Source organism: Aspergillus fumigatus, chromosome 3 (genome assembly GCF_000002655.1).
Source record: "Aspergillus fumigatus Af293 chromosome 3, whole genome shotgun sequence".
NCBI classification, from domain to species: domain Eukaryota; kingdom Fungi; phylum Ascomycota; class Eurotiomycetes; order Eurotiales; family Aspergillaceae; genus Aspergillus; species Aspergillus fumigatus.
The window spans coordinates 2,535,023-2,551,590 of NC_007196.1; the positions used below are offsets into that span (position 1 = coordinate 2,535,023).

General features: G+C 49.6%; 6 protein-coding genes across 6 annotated transcripts; 4 read left to right on the forward strand and 2 right to left on the reverse strand.

Moving 5' to 3' along the window:
* Positions 1-1,979: 1,979 nt before the first annotated feature.
* AFUA_3G09900 (Ras GTPase activating protein IRA2) lies at positions 1,980-6,698 on the forward strand. Its single transcript, XM_749536.3, has 4 exons — positions 1,980-3,211; positions 3,277-3,410; positions 3,472-5,311; positions 5,387-6,698. Exons 1-4 carry the CDS (start codon positions 3,007-3,009, stop codon positions 5,545-5,547), a joined length of 2,340 nt encoding a protein of 779 aa, XP_754629.2. The 5' UTR covers positions 1,980-3,006; the 3' UTR covers positions 5,548-6,698.
* Positions 6,699-6,761: 63 nt separating this feature from the next.
* Positions 6,762-8,358, forward strand: AFUA_3G09910 (SEC14 family lipid-binding protein; the record flags this gene model as incomplete). Its single annotated transcript, XM_749535.2, has 3 exons — positions 6,762-7,404; positions 7,529-7,652; positions 7,729-8,358. The coding sequence occupies exons 1-3, from the start codon at positions 7,163-7,165 to the stop codon at positions 8,356-8,358; spliced, it is 996 nt and encodes a 331-aa protein (XP_754628.1). The 5' UTR covers positions 6,762-7,162.
* Positions 8,359-8,987: 629 nt separating this feature from the next.
* AFUA_3G09920 (uncharacterized protein) lies at positions 8,988-10,065 on the reverse strand (the record flags this gene model as incomplete). Its single annotated transcript, XM_077804398.1, has 2 exons — positions 9,756-10,065; positions 8,988-9,674 (listed from the first exon to the last, which is right to left on the reverse strand). The coding sequence occupies exons 1-2, from the start codon at positions 9,930-9,932 to the stop codon at positions 8,988-8,990; spliced, it is 864 nt and encodes a 287-aa protein (XP_077660551.1). The 5' UTR covers positions 9,933-10,065.
* Positions 10,066-10,543: 478 nt separating this feature from the next.
* Positions 10,544-12,237, forward strand: AFUA_3G09930 (uncharacterized protein; the record flags this gene model as incomplete). Its single annotated transcript, XM_001481566.2, has 2 exons — positions 10,544-11,614; positions 11,667-12,237. The coding sequence occupies 2 exons, from the start codon at positions 10,544-10,546 to the stop codon at positions 12,036-12,038; spliced, it is 1,443 nt and encodes a 480-aa protein (XP_001481616.1). The 3' UTR covers positions 12,039-12,237.
* A 256-nt stretch (positions 12,238-12,493) lies between these two features.
* Positions 12,494-14,992, forward strand: AFUA_3G09935 (uncharacterized protein; the record flags this gene model as incomplete). Its single annotated transcript, XM_001481567.1, has 1 exon — positions 12,494-14,992. One exon carries the CDS (start codon positions 12,494-12,496, stop codon positions 14,990-14,992), a length of 2,499 nt encoding a protein of 832 aa, XP_001481617.1.
* A 492-nt stretch (positions 14,993-15,484) lies between these two features.
* Positions 15,485-16,398, reverse strand: AFUA_3G09940 (peptide alpha-N-acetyltransferase MAK3; the record flags this gene model as incomplete). The annotated part of the gene is made up of 2 exons (XM_749532.1): positions 15,485-15,715; positions 15,790-16,398. The coding sequence occupies 2 exons, from the start codon at positions 16,396-16,398 to the stop codon at positions 15,485-15,487; spliced, it is 840 nt and encodes a 279-aa protein (XP_754625.1).
* Positions 16,399-16,568: the final 170 nt, after the last annotated feature.

The window sequence follows — 16,568 nt, forward strand, 5'->3', positions numbered from 1 at the left end:
AGGTACGGAGTACTTCGTAATAATGGAGAGGGGAGCGGGAAAAGAACGGTGGGCCAATGCAGACAAGACAGCCATGATTCAGATTAGAATGGTGCCGAGCCAATGAGCAGCACGTATCCAAGCACACATGGCAGAAAACCATCAACATCCTTGAGGAATGGACACAGGAATTCAGGTACTACAATCTCCAGTACAGAGTAGATGTAATGATAATGATGCTGCTGATAACATTGCAATGATGGCAGCCGCATATGACACCTCTGGAGGCACAAAAAACAGAATAAAAGAAATGCTGCATCATGGCCACTTGAGTGAGACATTTAGTCCAGGTTTTGTTTCTGCCTCCGACTGTCCAGTCTAACCACCACTCCACATTTCCTTACTGGGGGGTCTGCAGGGAGTCATCAATATTATCAACCAGCTAAATCAACTATATTCAGTACGCTGAGAATAAGGAATAAATTCTCGGACAGTTAAATTGATCAAAATTTCATCGCATTTGAGAATTATGCTTCAAAAGGTCTGAAGGCTCTAACTGCTAAATAATAGTCTACAGACCGCTTTTTTAATATGACCTGCAGTTTGAGGGGTGGCGATTTGGTCACAGGTTAACGCACTGGGCCAGGGGTAAAACTTAGCCCCATTATGATAATCATAATTTACCATAGTATTATTATTAATTTTCCGTTCCGCCGTCCTCTGTTATCTACTCGATAGACTCCATCCTCGCCAGCACAAAGGGGAAAGAAAGTTAGGACTAATTACCTCCTCCATCGTTATTCGCTGAAAACGGACAGGCTGGGTACCGAGATACTCCAGCTGAAGGACTGCCTCCAGTCTCCGGCATCTTCCTACCGACATTTCAGGTGCGTTGCGGCAGGTGGCTCCAGCCTCCGGTGGATGGAGACGTGCCCCTTGCGTCGTCCTGCATCGAGTGGGTGGACCTCAACTTTCAAACGTCAGACTTTGAAAAAGTAGAAAATAAGACTGCGGGAGATGATCAGCCGTACATTGATTCGGATAAACTTGCCTCAAAATACACCATAGAATTGTTAGGATCTCCTTGATCTGTTGCCCGACGCAGGACCAAGTGATCAAACTGTTTCCCTTGAAAGGACCAAGGCACAAGGCAGGAACAAGGAACATCAACCCTGCATAGAGTGAAACAATGGACAAGAAAGACTTGTCGAACTCTGCCAATTATCTGGACATCAGAGCCTGGCGATCACTTTGGATACTTCAAGTCCACTGTACTTACAGAAGACAGTGGCATCTGTCGATATCAGTAGGATCATGACGAGACTACTTTAGACGTATCTGATATCATCAAAAACTACGAAATAGTTAATTATCACTCTGTGCTCAGTAGATACATCAACATCTGGCTATTTGAAGAATTTCTTGCCGAGGAATGCCAACGTAGATGTGCCGAATGGCATGACCTGTCTGGACTTTGACAATTTAATGAATTAAGTTGACGTGATTTTTGTTGGTATGGAGGGTGAGAAATCCCATTAACCTTTATCTGCTACTCTTATTTGCCAGAAGTAAATACTGAAATCTGAATATTCATCGCCTAGACCCAAGTACCAGGAAAAGACGGGACAAACTGCTGGGTCCTATCCATTAGTACTGAATGGACCTGAATGTTCCGTACCCAGGTACGAGAATACAAGCTCAGGTACCATGCATGGGGGGTCAGGAGTCAGGAACAATCATCATCATCATCATCATCATCATCACACTCACACACCTCCATGAACATTTCTCAATAATTATTGCTTGATGTCATTGAAGAATTTAACTCGTTTCTTTTGACTCATTTGAACACCTCCTGAGTCCTTATATCTCCTCGCATATGCATAGACGCTCGGTCTCGTACGTTAACTAATGCATGGTAAGGTATGCCTATCTCCACCATATCAACAATTAATGGATGGTTAAGTACTATCCCTGAGCCAAAAATCAGAAATCCCCATCCGAGGGTGCCTTGGCTTCCCCACCTTCCACTTTTCTTTTCCAAATTTTTTTTTATTCTCTGTTTTTCTTTTTTGGCTTTTCCCTTTGTTCTCTCATTTTCTTCTGATGGTTTCTCCCATATCTAAACCCAAAATGAGTCGTCTATACCTTCGTTATTCTATTTGACGTTCTTCCTCCTGTCTGCTCCTCCGTAACCCCTCCTGCTTCCTGATCCTTAATATCCATTAAACTTGCCATCATCGACATTATTTAATATCATTATTATCCAAACTAATACTATACGCACTTGTACCCTCCTTTCAACTTTGGCTCTGTTGGTCACTAAGTTATTCGCATTACACCTAATATTTGATCGGCCTGCCGCCCCTTCTCCGCTTCGTTTCAATCTATCTCTTTGGGCTCGCCAATTTCTTCCCATCCACCTTGCGCTCCCTACTTTACTGTGCATAATCATTTCCTCCCAACCATCTCCTACACCAACGGTCTCGACGTTCTTTTTAAACTTCTCCGCTTGAGACAATTCAGCTCCGACTGTCTCAATTGCTTTCCCGCGCCCCGCGACCGTTTCCTGCCTTGAATAACTATCGATACCTCCATTGCCAGCGCTTCCAACGCTCCACTCGAAAGTCGTACAAAGCGTTGACCCTCGATTTATTCCTTCAACCGAGCATACTGAGCACACCAAAACGTCTACCGCATTGATAATCCTTCGACCAGTCTCCATTGATCGGGTTTCGCTCTCCCCAATAGGTTCCTGTTCCGCACCTGTGATAAGGAGTATAATCTGCAAACTTCGCTACGTGCGCGCGTCTACGTCTCAAACTCTAGATGGTCAGCGTCTTTTTGACATCTATAACCCAGCCAGCGACAATTTTCTGGAGGTTCCAAGTGATTCTCTCTGATCTGATCGTGTCGTCAAGCCTGGTGGCTGGTCTCTCCTCGATATAAGTGCAAGCGTATCTGTGCGGTCCTCTGTTTGAGAGAGTTTATTTAGCACAACTACCTCCATAGTTTTTCTTTCACAGTATGTCTGTAGCAACAATGTTGCAACCGGCGTCGAGAGCATCTACATCCTCATCTTCTTCTTTCCAACCCGTCTCCCGTCAGAACACGATGTCGTCCCACGATACACGGTCTCTTCGCCAGTCCAAACGGCTGTCTGTCACCGCGCTATACCTTTCCATGTCCGCAAAAGACAGAGATCTCGAAATTTCCGATGACCTGGCGAAGGGTAAGTTACGTTAATTGGCCCGGTTGAAACATACAGGCTCAGATGTCTGATCGGTTCTGGAACAGCTCAAAAATATCTACGGGAACTCAAAGCGAAAATCTCCTCGCAATCGAAGAAGAATTTCGTTCTCGAAAAGGATGTCCGATATCTGGACTCTCGGATAGCTCTGCTCATTCAGAACCGGATGGCGCTCGAAGAGGTATGTTATTCTATTTCCCGGTAAACGGATGCCATTGGGGGGTCGCTCATGCCTCTCGCAGCAAAACGAAGTTGCAAACCATCTTGATGACGAAGATCCCCAAGAGGGTTTCTTCCCCAATGATGAGAAAACGCAGAAATATGGAAACCTCCTATTTCTTCTGCAATCCGAACCCCGGCACATCGCTCATCTGTGCCGACTTGTCTCCATGTCGGAAATTGATTCCCTTCTCCAGACCGTCATGTTCACCATCTACGGAAACCAGTACGAGAGTCGTGAAGAGCATCTTCTTCTGACTATGTTCCAGTCCGTTCTCACTTACCAATTCGATAACACCCCCGAGTACTCGTCACTGTTGCGCCAAAATACACCTGTCTCTCGCATGATGACTACCTATACCCGTCGCGGTCCCGGCCAAAGTTACTTGAAGCAAGTGCTGGCAGAACAGATTAATTCTCTGATTGAGCTGCGCGATGTTGATCTGGAGATCAACCCTCTGAAGGTATACGAGAACATGGTAAAGGAGATCGAAGAGGAAACTGGCTCGTTGCCCAGTCATCTGCCAAAGTCTGTCACAGCCGAGGTGGCTGCGGAGAACGCACAGGTACAGGCTATCATTGAGCCACGGCTGAAAATGCTAACCGACATTGCGAACGGGTTCCTGACGACAATCATTAGCTCCGTGGACGAGGCTCCCTACGGTATCAGATGGATTTGCAAGCAGATTCGGAGCTTGTCTCGCCGCAAGTATCCGGATGCCCAGGATCAGACCATTTGCACACTGATTGGCGGTTTCTTCTTCCTTCGATTTATCAATCCCGCTATTGTCACCCCCAGGTCCTACATGCTGATCGAATCGGTTCCGACCGAGAAGCCTCGTCGCACCCTCACTCTGATTGCGAAGATGCTCCAGAATTTGGCTAACAAACCTTCGTACGCCAAGGAACCATACATGGCTAAACTCCAGCCCTTCATTCAGCAGAACAAGGAGCGTGTCAACAAATTCTTGCTGGACCTCTGTGAAGTCCAAGATTTTTACGAGAGCTTGGAAATGGATAATTATGTAGCTCTTTCCAAGCGCGACCTTGAGCTGCAGATCACTCTGAATGAGATGTATGCTACCCATGCTCTGCTGGAAAAGCACAGCCTGGCTCTGGCACAAGACCAGCACTCGCACCTCAACGAGCTCTTGCAGGAACTGGGATCGGCACCCCCGCTGGTCCCGCGAAAGGAAAACCGAACGATCACCGTTCCCCTGTTTAGTCGATGGGAGACTGCTCTTGATGATTTGACGGCCGCTCTCGATATCACCCAGGAGGAAGTGTTTTTCATGGAAGCGAAATCGACTTTCGTGCAGATCCTGCGATCATTGCCTCCGAACTCGGCGATCGCCCGGCGGCCGCTTCGGCTGGATCGAATCGCAGAGGCGGCCGCCACTCTGAAGAACGATGCTGTGATGGTGCGAAAGGGCATTCGGACCATGGAGCTGCTGAGTCAGCTACAGGAGATGGGCGTCATTGACCGTTCCGACGACTTCAGTCTTTTACGAGATGAGGTGGAGCAGGAATTAGTCCACCTTGGCTCTTTGAAAGAGAAGGTCCTTGAAGAGACAAAGAAGCTCGAGGAAGTTTTCGCAACGATCCGTGACCACAACGCGTACCTGGTGGGCCAGTTGGAAACCTACAAGTCATACCTGCACAACGTCCGCAGTCAGTCGGAGGGCAAGCAGCGCAAACAGCAAAAGCACCAGGAGCTGGGCCCGTACAAGTTCACCCACCAGCAACTCGAGAAGGAGGGTGTCATTCGGAAGAGCAACGTACCGGAGAATCGGCGAGCCAACATCTACTTCATGTTCAAGAGCCCTCTCCCTGGTACCTTTGTCATCAGTCTTCATTACAAAGGTAAGTGCGGCCTGCAGCCTTCCATTTGTTGTGATTTACTGTCCTGCGGTGGCTGACCATTTGCTACGTATTTAGGCCGTGCTCGTGGCCTTTTGGAGCTGGACCTCAAGCTTGACGATTTGCTGGAGATGCAAAAGGACAACCTTGAAGATCTCGATCTCGAGTATGTCCAATTTAACGTTTCTAAAGTGCTCACGCTTCTTAATAAGCGGTTTGCACGGAAGAAGGGCTGGTAAGATGATTAGCGCAGCGTCTAACCAGACCATTTAATATTACGATGTGTACGAGATGGAGCAGACTTGGCCCGCAAACGTCCGGACGAAACTCTAAATCCTTCGTTTTGAAGGCCATGCTGTGTTATAATTCTCCATTTGACGAGTGAGGGCATATTTCTCAGGCGCGCTGCTTAAGGCAGCTTGGGCGCGCGCTCGACATGGGAAAACCTGCTCCGCGTTACGAAACGGCGATGGACGATATTCTATTCCGCTCCCTGTCTCGACGAACATCCCTCCCAGGGGGCTTGGCGTTCGAGCAGGGGTCGACTTTCAGATACCCTATGACTTGTTGTCTTTGATACCTTATACTCTTATCCTGCTGGTACTCAGGAACACTCCTTGTAATATGGATGTCCGCTGGTTCGGGAACGCGCCATAGCTGGGCTTGACTTTGTCTTGTTGGCTTTTATTTCGCTCAAATCACTGTGTGTTGTCTTTTACTTGCAACGTTTATACCTGTTGGATGATTGAAATTTCGTTAATGCTTCTTGATACACCACTATTTGACGACTATATTGTTTCTGAATCTTCTTCGGCGGTATGAGTTGCGTCTGCTTTTCCATCTGCCTTATACCGGGCCATTGGCCTTCCTCTGCCCTTCTTGGCTGCCCTGTAAACTTACTCGGCTTGGTGTCTTTTTGTCTTTTTCTACTTTGTGTCTAGTTGAATGACACCCTACTCTCCATTGTGTGAACCATGTCCTATTGCCTGGGTTGGTTGTGTCTTGAGTTGATCCAATCTGTACTAGGCCTTGACTTGACTATTCATGCCCTCTATCGACCTGCTTCAGACAGGGGCAACATATTTCACAGAGACGCCGATGTAATGAGCTCTGGCCGTCTATGAGAATATGTATCTATATTTTTATCTATTATTCATGCACTCTACGCATATGAGCCGGGTTTCCTCAATCATAGTGGATGAGGGACATTGTGCTGGCCAAGTTGCTGAACGTTGGTAGGTAATACTACAGAATTTCTTCATGGGAGTAAATAGTCCTGTTAGCCATTATACTTACCTAAATTTTTGATAACCTATCTCTATACGGTCTCGCATTTTGGTGCAGACCGACACTTTGTAGACGGGTGGATCTCGTAGTGGTTGTCTACGTAGTCTGCAAGTTTTATGTCTTGTCAAGAAGTTCGCCTGTCCCTCTTAAATACACTAGCGGGCGCGTTTTAGAGGTCCTCCCTTAGTATCCCGTTCCTTGACCGTCTCTTGCTGGCTGACCATACGGAAGACACAGACTTATTCCTCAAACCGCTCAATTTGATCCTTCTCCTCCAGACTCTAGCCATCTATGGTTATGCTCTGATCTATCTACAACATAAATCTTCTTCATTCTCCTCTCACTCGAACTGCAGGTTGCCACCATTGGAAGCAATCAGAAAAGTCGACTCCCCGATACTTTCTGCACTCCGCCTCCCTCAATCTATCTTACTTCCCCACTCCCCTCCCCTTTTTGACCATAAATTCTCGATAAAGCGTTTTGCCAACCCTTGATTTCCAGGTCAAATCTTAATAACTTTCTTCGCCTTGTATCTTTCTTAAATTCGATTCTACCATTTTACCAACCATGGCTGCTGTAGCTGAGAACAAGCCGGCCACGACGTCGAAATATGACGACTACGATTTCCCGACCACTGCGCCTGAGCCCCAGCCGGGCCACCCTGGCCACACTACCCCAGAGCAAGATGCAAAGGTTGACCAGCTCCGTAGTGAGCTGGAGCAGCTGGGATACACGGACAGACTGGATACCCTGACCATGCTGCGCTTCTTGAGAGCCCGGAAGTTTGATGTGGCTGCCGCTAAGGCCATGTATGTTTGTTGACCGTCCTGCCTTGTTGTTCTCAAGGGTTACTTGTCTCCGCCGATTGGAGTCTGTACTGTGGATTCTGAGCATTGTTCCATTACTAATGCATGAATTCGTTACTTTAACCAGGTTCATCGATTGTGAGAAGTGGCGGAAAGAATTCGGCACCGACGACCTCGTTCGCACCTTCGACTACAAGGAGAAGCCCCAGGTCTTCCAGTACTATCCTCAATACTACCACAAGACAGACAAGGTTAGCCTTTTTTTCTTTCTTGCTGCTTGATTGGTAGTTTGTCATTTATGTGCTAATGAATACTTTCGTCGGATAGGATGGCCGCCCGGTCTACATTGAGAAGTTGGGCAAGATCGATCTCAACGCCATGTACAAAATCACAACCGCCGAGCGCATGCTGCAGAACCTGGTGTGCGAGTACGAAAAGCTCGCGGACCCCCGGCTGCCTGCCTGCTCGCGCAAGGCCGGCAAGTTGCTCGAGACCTGCTGCAGCATCATGGATCTGAAAGGCGTCGGCATCACAAGCGTCCCCTCTGTGTACGGATACGTGCGTCAGGCTTCCGCCATCTCGCAAAACTATTACCCCGAGCGCCTGGGCAAGCTGTACCTGATCAATGCCCCCTGGGGTTTCAGCAGCGTGTTCAACGTCGTCAAGGGATTCCTCGACCCCGTCACCGTGCAGAAGATCCACGTCCTTGGGTCCAATTACAAGAAGGAATTGTTGGAGCAGATCCCTGCCGAGAACCTCCCTGTTGAATTCGGCGGTACCTGTGAGTGCGCTGGAGGCTGTGAGCTCAGCGATATGGGTCCCTGGCAAGAGCCCGAGTGGGCCAAGCCGCCAAAGTGGGCTCTGCCTAAGGAGGAACAGGATGTCGTGAAGAACGAAGACTCGGGTCCTGTGGTGAAGGATCCTGTCGCGCAAGAGGGCTCTCAGCCTGTAGCGTAGGCTCTCCGTCCTTCTTGCTCTATTTGCTCTTCTCGTTTGCCTTGCATACATAAATTCTTGGATTCATGTGGTAAGGGTATTCAGCTATCATCTGTGTCGACCTGCGTGTCGTTCACCAGTGCCGTCTCTATCACTCCTCGGACAACCCCTTTTCTTGTACCTTCAACCGTGTCCTTCCTGATCGCATTTCAACATCGCATAAATTCAATAACTGGTCAAGTGTTACCCTGGCGGAGTGGTCTTCAAAGCCGACCAGGGACATTTTGTCTCTTTCCTCTTTTCAATATCCAAGTATAGATAGTTGACAACTCCGACTGAATGGCGCGGCGCTTTTATAGATGGGGGCAAGGATAACAACACATGGCAGGACTGAATATAAAGTGTTTACCTAGTTCGGAGTTTGGTTGCTTGGCTCTGGGTAGTCAATACAATGACTGACGTTCTCGCACACTTTTACTCTGATTAAGCCAACCAGCATTTGAGAGATCTGATGAAGATGCGAAAGTGATGTTTGTAAATGAGACTGGTATCGCACCTTACTAATAGCCTTTATTCCAACGCCAAAATAACCTACCAGGGGATATCGCCTGAACCAAAGAAAGACAAAAAAAAAGGGAAACGCTCCTGCGTCACATCTTCTCCACGACTTCCGCAGCCCGAGACGCTCGTTCTGCCTTGCCCAGCGTCGAGGACAGCGCATTCCCATCCGGCCCGCTCTCGACTTGCTCGCCAGGGACAGCCTCACCTTGAAGCCGGAGTAAAGTCCGTAAGGCATCGTCATAAACCTCCGCCATCTCCCCGCTGCGCCAGCGCTCTGCCTCATGGTCGGACCCAAGGGGAATCTGCAAATTCCACCGCGCAGACTTTGACTTCGAGGGTCTCCGACGCAGCCTGCGTGTTCCGTTCTGCGTCGTTGTGTTTCTTGCATCCGCGTCAGGCATGGGGACGTCTTCTTCACCCTCGCCATCTGCATCCTGGTTTCCGTTTTCAATTCCGTATCCAGCTTCGCCGTCAACATCCTCGTCTTCATACATATCCTCTTCATCCTCCTCGATAGCTTTCCTCAATTGCTCTGCGTACGCCTTCGCCGCACGCGCCGGCGCATCTCGCCTCAGCTGCGCAACTGTCGTGGTAAGTGACTCTAGCTGGGCGTAGAGCGATGTCACGCGCGCCGCGAGCTCGGTATCATAGGGCTCATACTCGATAGTCTCTGTTGGTTGCGTGAACGCGGCGGGGAAGGGGAACTGTGACGAGGAGGAGTCGAGGCCGTTGATGCTGATTGAGGCGGAGGCGGTGGTGAATGTCTCATTTATGTACTATAATCCACTATTTAGAATTCAATTGACTGATACATTGCATTTTGCCCCGGGGGGGGGGGGGAAGGGGGAGGATAGTACCTGGTCGACCAATTCCTTCACGCGTTCTCGCATGGGATCCGGTCCATCGCTTGTATTTGCCGATGGGGGCAGATGGAGATCGAGCTTTTGGCGGGAGAGTGCGACCGTGTTGGCGTACAGGTAGGTGAAGTCTGCAGGCGACTGGAGCTCAATTTTGCGGTAGTGAGGGACTGACATTGTTGTTATGCTGCTACTGCTGCTGTAGGTTGGTTGTTCGTTGACTTTTGTTGCTGGTGGACGCGGTGCGGGATGTTTCTATCATTATTTACTCTGGTCGGATGGGGTACCTATCGCTATCACCAGTTTATGCCTGAGGCATTAATTAGTAAGAAGAAGTGATTGCCGCTTAAGGCAACCAACCTGTCGATCACGGCCCCGCAACGATGTCATCGATCTGGTTTGGCATATAACTGTTCAGCTTGAGGACTTGGAAGCTTCCTGAACGTTGCGCATTTATCTCCTTTATCTCCTTTGTTTTCATCTCCAATCCTCTGGTCCCTGTTTGCGAAGGTTCCGTTGGGATTGAGTTGATACAACGGCTGTGTTTGTTTATTCTATTTTCTTTGAGTTGCAAGCTTATGAGAGCTGTATGCTCCCATCCCTTTTCTTTCGTCGGGAGGCTTTGGTGGATGCCTGGTACATCTACGTCCACGCATTGCTTTTGTTTTTACATTGATTGCCGTACCATGTTGCGATGATGCCAGAGTGTCCTGCCAAGACAATCTTGGAGGCCCGTTGTAACCAAATTCTGATCAAATATCGAGGTAATCCGTGGAGTCATCATTACCATGGAAGGCATCCGCCGGATCACGCTGGTCGACCATACCGACCCCTCGAGTCGCTCTGACAATGAAGAGGCGCTGTCTCAAATACCCTCGGCTACAGGGTCACAAACTGGCTCCAGGAGATTGAGCAGAGTGTCCATCCGTGGTGAACTCAAGCGGCGAAAGTATGCCAAATGGCAGCCGGACCGATTGAAGCTTTCGGACGACAGTAGCTTGAGCAGAATGCCGTCCCCATCGGTGAATCCATTGACCCACATGAGTACGAATGCAAATACCATATCTGGGGAGAGCACTCTAGCTGGCCCTTCTCAAGCCACGATCGAGCAGCACGACATCGATGCGACGGATTTTGCGTCCTCAACGAATGGCGGGCGCGATTCTGCGGCGCCTCAGCAACAACAGGGCCACGACCCAAAGGACAACACCAAAAGTGCTCATTCCGTGAGCGAGTTGGACATTCTCTACGAGAATCAGCGCGGCTGGTTCTTTTTCGGCATTCCGTTGTACTCGAACAGCTCGCTACTTCATCTTGACCCCGGCCCTTGGGTCACGCATGACTTCCGCGAGAGCCCTGTCAACATCACCAATGCCCAAGTGCCAGACCCAAGCTGGGAATGGGCTTGGCCGTCATGGTACGTTGATATGTCCGGTGACGTCGACGACCAGGGCTGGCAGTATTCGTTCTCATTTAGCTCAAAAGCCTGGCATGGGACTCATCCCTGGTTCCATTCGTTTGTTCGAAGGCGACGATGGGTTAGACTGCGCGTAAAGCGCACTTTAGAGAAGACACGTCGTGGACGATCGGGATTCGAGATGGCTCACATGTTGAACGAAGATTATTTTACAATTCACTCTCCGCGGAAGCAAAGCAGAGCTACCAGTTCGATAGCGGTGTCGGGGAATCTGAGTCGCACGACCACTGGAGTGGAAGAGGAGGCTCTGTTGGAAGAGATAGGAAACATTCCTACACTAATGTACGCCCTGAAGGCTGCCATTGTTGATCGTGAGAAGATAAACGTTCTGAAGCGTTTCATCGAGGATGGGGGCGAAGAGCTTCACTACCTAGATAGCAAGGTATCCCAATCACTCGTTTCTCGTTGCCAATAGTCTACTGATTACCTGATAGATCCCTGAAATCATGTCGATGTTTATCTTCCAAAACTCGAGATGGCAGTTCCTCACCCACTTGGAGAATGTCATCAACGACCTCCCCCGGGAAGCCGCCGAAAAGGGCAATACAGACACTGAAGCGATACGGCGTAAACAACAGAATCTCACGAAAGCTGCGGAGACAACGAGACGGCATATCACGGGGCCTGAGTTACTCGGTTCCAAACACCACGAGTGGATGAACTTAACCCCTACCTCAAAGCATGATTTATTAGAGGCCTGCTCCAAAATGTCCTCGTTCAAACCGATCGACAATGGCGGACAGATCAAGGGTGTTCCTGAGGCGGCGGAAATCGGCCTCGAAGGTCATATACACCGTCCTTTTTAATCCCTGGAAGTACGTCCATCGATGGACAGATAGCTAGCTTTCTGCAACTGATGCATGACATGGGTTGTTGGGTTGAGCTTGTTGAGCGTTGGTTACTTTTTTTCCTTCTTTTGCTCCTAGCGCCTAGTACCCCCAGTTCAAGCGTAAGTAGTAACATACTGTGCAAAATTGTTACTCAGACACCTTTCTAGTATAAAGGACTGAATAAGTCAATTCAATATCATCTATGGTTAGCTGAGAGTCGTCCGATGCTCCGCCTGGAGTGCTCCGTAAGCTTGAGCGGTCCGAACCCCACCGCCTGCCTTTTGGGCACCGCAAACAATTTTCCTGAACTCCAGGCCGAGCTTGACCTCAAGTCGACTTTCTACCAGGGTGCGCATGCCACACGACATAGACGCATTTTTCTTGACGAATCAACCTCACATGCCTCTGGGGATCAGTCTGTGTCCTACCATATGTTCTCGCGCGGTCATCCGTGTCTGAGAAGACGTGGTCTATCCGCCGTCTTGGACAACGTCGCCGCTGGCCCCGAAGAGCCCTTACTCTTTCTCTACCCTCGCTGGTTTACATCGACTTTGCGAAGAGAGAGATCGATATCGTCTATAAATTATGCTCCCTCCGGGGAGGATTCGCTGTGCTCCATTCGCCCCGTTCTCCGAGTGTCGTCTCGTCGCCGGAAATCGTCCTTTGGCAATCTCACACGGCGATGGTTATCCATTAACTCCGCCGTCCAGACCAGCATTGCCCAGCCTGCTGGCTCACAACCCGGGCGTAAATGTGTTGAACATGCACGAAGTGTAGGACCTACACAAACACAGAGAGTAGAAAGCACCAGCGATAAAGGTGGAAACCATTACACTGTACCGAGCGAAACGGGCCACTGTGCGGACTACGAGTCGTCAACATCGCTGCATAGATCTGAAACTCGGAGCGAAGATTCGCAGAATGCTACAAGAGAAAACCGGAGACCTTTCAACCTCTTCGCGAACACGCAAACGTCAACGACGAATTCCCCGGCCAAGGACAAGGCGATCGGAGTCATGGAAAGCTTGTCGATTAGAGATCGGAAAAAATTGAGATATAGGCTTTATCTTTCGCGGATGGGCAGGGACCATGGGTCACGAGATAAATGGGGCCGGTGGACCAAAGTGGGAGACTTTTTGGAAGCGATGCAACAGGAGTCTCGGTTGTGGCCCAAGAAGGGGCCGGTGCAGAAGGAGCTCCTTTTGCCGGAGGAAACAGTAGCCCTCATGGCGGGCATCACGGACATGGCGATGAAGGAGAATGTCTGGTATGTGCCTGTTCGCAACGGGTGTCGTGTTCATGTGCTGCACCCCCTCGAGAGCGAAGGGCAGCATAGGAAGGTCATTCTGTCAGGATCAAAGCGGAGTGTGGAATTGGTCGGGGATCACATCATGCGGACACGGATGTTACAGGAACAGGGTGATCCTCTAGTCGACATAAGGAAACCCCCCGTTCCGGTTTACCCTTCCATCGAGGCCATGCGACGCAAGAATCTTCCCGTTCCACTTGTCCGAGGTGTCTGGGACTTTTACCAGGCGTTCAAGCAACCTGCACCACTACACACACTTCTCAACTCGTCCGCCAATATATCGAGTGTCAGAGAGTTCGCCGAACATGTAGAGGAATTGACCAGGTCTCGGCCGTCCTCAAAAGTCATTAGAGGGAAACCGGGTACTCATCACCGTGAGCGAGTGGCTGCTGCACTTGTCGCTCTTTTCCAAAACGACGCAAACCGCGAATATTTTTCAACCGCGGCATTGAACAGAGCACTGTCATTTCTGTTCGACAATGAAATCTTGGACGATGCTCGCGCGGTCTTTATCAGAGCAGAACATGTCGCCACAGTTGATACCTTCAATATGCTTTTGAAATCCGCGGCCAAGAGACAGGACATCCGTGTCTTTCGTGGTTTCCTCACCTCCATGTCGCGAATGCACATTCGGCCGAACCCCTACACCTGGCTCGCTTTTCTTGATTGTCTCGTCTCTCCCAATGCAAAAGCAAGTCTTGTCAATTTTATGCTGCAGAAGGGTTACTTGTCGGACTCCGGTGCGATGCGAACGGCATTGCATCTAACGATACAGGATACGTTTTTGGCGCATCTACAAAGCGGTAAAAGCGTTGACGCTTTCTTTAATATGATTGTTGATACCTACGGGGCCAACTGGTTTTCCCCGACTCTGATCAATCAGATGTTAAGTGTCACCGTGCGATTGAGAGACTACGACGCAATGGACCGGTTGCTTGAAATATGCGAGCAGCAAGGCTTTGCGCTCGACAGCGCCACCGTCAATTCAATCCTGCCCTTGTTTCGATCAGATATCCAGTGCGCTCTTCGATACGTGTTTCGTTGTCTGGATCACCCCGAGACGCAGTTGGACAAAAAAGCATGGGAGATGCTCTTTCTAATTGCTTTCAAAGGCCGAAATTACAACATCTGTCGCGTGCTATGGCGCTATGCTTGCATGCACAGACAGGTGACGTACAAGATGAAGCAGTCCGTTCTGACCTCGCTTGCACGGAATGTGCCCCGGAACAAAAGAGACGTGATCGATACTGTTTGGAGCACTAGTGCCGGCAACGTCATTGTTGGTGTTGATTTTGGTCAGTCCGTGTATCCCTTCGACGATGCCGTCCTGGACAATGTGCCAGACGAACATCTCGACAATCCGGTGGCGTATCTTGCGTCCGGTTATAAGCCAGGCGGGGACGAGCGCGCGAAGCAACTCAGCCTTGCCTCGGCGCTTGTGAAGCGTGATATCGAGATTGGGCCTCGATACCAGGCATCTGTGCCTTTGTCCATCATGCTTGAAGCCGCCGCCGTGATGGATCGTGGATGGAAGGGCATCCCCAGACCAACGCAATGGGTGATGCAGAATTCCATCCACATACCTGTCCGCAAGGGGGATCTCTTCGCCTACCCTACATAATGCATTTTTGTCCATTATTGCCTTGACGTTTCGTTCACATTTCCCACTGGAGTCCGCTTTTTTATGGCATATTTTCGACATTTGAGCCTGCACGTTGTATAATTTATTAGGTGGCTATGCAGCCCACCGAGTGTATACCATGTTGAGCGAATTCTTGCATAGTCATGGGTATAAGGTGCGTGGTTGGATATTGGTTGGGTTTTAACAGCCTTCAGCTACCTCTTCTGTACATTACATGTAAATAGATTTAACCCCTCCACCCCGACTTCATCAATGTATATAGTGTGTATAGAAATATGAATCGAATAGAGTCTGAGAGGATCACAGATCGCGGGAGCCATTCAAGTCGGCCAGGGGTTAACATCTGGGAAAACAGCACTTCAGTTGTTTACATGTTCAATTTGGTAGAGCATAATCATCTATATCATCCAATGTGTCGTAAATGCATCAATATGTTAGGATAAGCGTTGCCATCAAGTCTGCTGGCAAAACTCACCCACGGCCGTTCTCATGGAGCAGAGCCGGAGCAGGAGGAGGAACCTGAGCTCCGTACGGATCCATGCTCGTTCGGATGGACCCTACCCCTTCTTTGAGGTATAACACCAGCCGGTAGGCAGAATTGCCATTCAAGTAATACCGATGCAGCCGTTTACTCCTCAAAAAGCCCAGGCGCTCATACAGCTTGATGGCCGCTGTGTTTGTAATCTCCGTCTCTAGGACAATCTGTGCATAGAACGCCGTCAGTCAATCTTCTTCCAACTTCCCCCGCTGCAAGCTCTACCCGCAGGTGAACCTACCTCATCGGCATCCCGTTCTATCATCGCATCAATCGCCATCCGCACCAACTTGGTAGCTATCCCTCGCCCGCGGTACTCCTCCCGCACAGCCAGCATGGCAATATACCCCCTCAGCGGGCCGCCCCGGTGTGGTTCGAGTTTCGAAACTACCACGCCTACCATGAAGTCTTTCTCCTTTGTATCGTCCATGGCCATGAAGCACAGATCCCCCCATTGATAGAGGAAGTAGCGGTAAACGTAGATGCTGTACGGTTCCGAAAGATCTTTGGAAATAAGCTGTCTCATTGCGGATACAAATTCACTTTCGCGGGATCCATCGTAGCGCACGTAGCGGAGGTCTGAAGGAGCAGCAGCACCAGCAGCTGTGGGCTCTGCGGGCGAAGAGTCATCCTGGCTCATTACGGAGTCATCGAGGGGAATAGGTGCGGGAGTTGTTGTGGGATAAGGACTTGGACGGTGGAGCTTGATTTCAGTAGACTGTTGGAGAAGCCGGTAAAAGGACGAATGTGAGCAGCTTGTGATTGCGCTGTGTCTGATGATGGTGGTTGGTGGTCCGAGAAGACAGGAATTTTGAGGATCTCGCATGACGTTCGGGTTCCTGTTTCCCATGTGATTTCGACGACCGTCGCTGTTCTTGGGTACCTTTTTTTATTGTTTATTCTAGCTTCTCACTTTCAATTCTTTTTATCTACTTTCCTGTCGTCCGATTCTCTGGGCCTTAGGAGTTATTGTCTTCGAGCTACACTCCCAGTCTGAGTTTGGCGTTACATCAATTGCAG

What these genes read in the sequence shown, in the direction of transcription:
- AFUA_3G09900 (XM_749536.3), top strand. Translation starts at nt 3,007, where the DNA reads ATGTCTGTAGCAACAATGTTGCAACCGGCGTCGAGAGCATCTACATCC. An exon ending in TTCCGATGACCTGGCGAAGG is followed by an intron (nt 3,212 to 3,276) that starts GTAAGTTACGTT and finishes GTTCTGGAACAG; the next exon opens with CTCAAAAATATCTACGGGAA. An exon ending in ACCGGATGGCGCTCGAAGAG is followed by an intron (nt 3,411 to 3,471) that starts GTATGTTATTCT and finishes TGCCTCTCGCAG; the next exon opens with CAAAACGAAGTTGCAAACCA.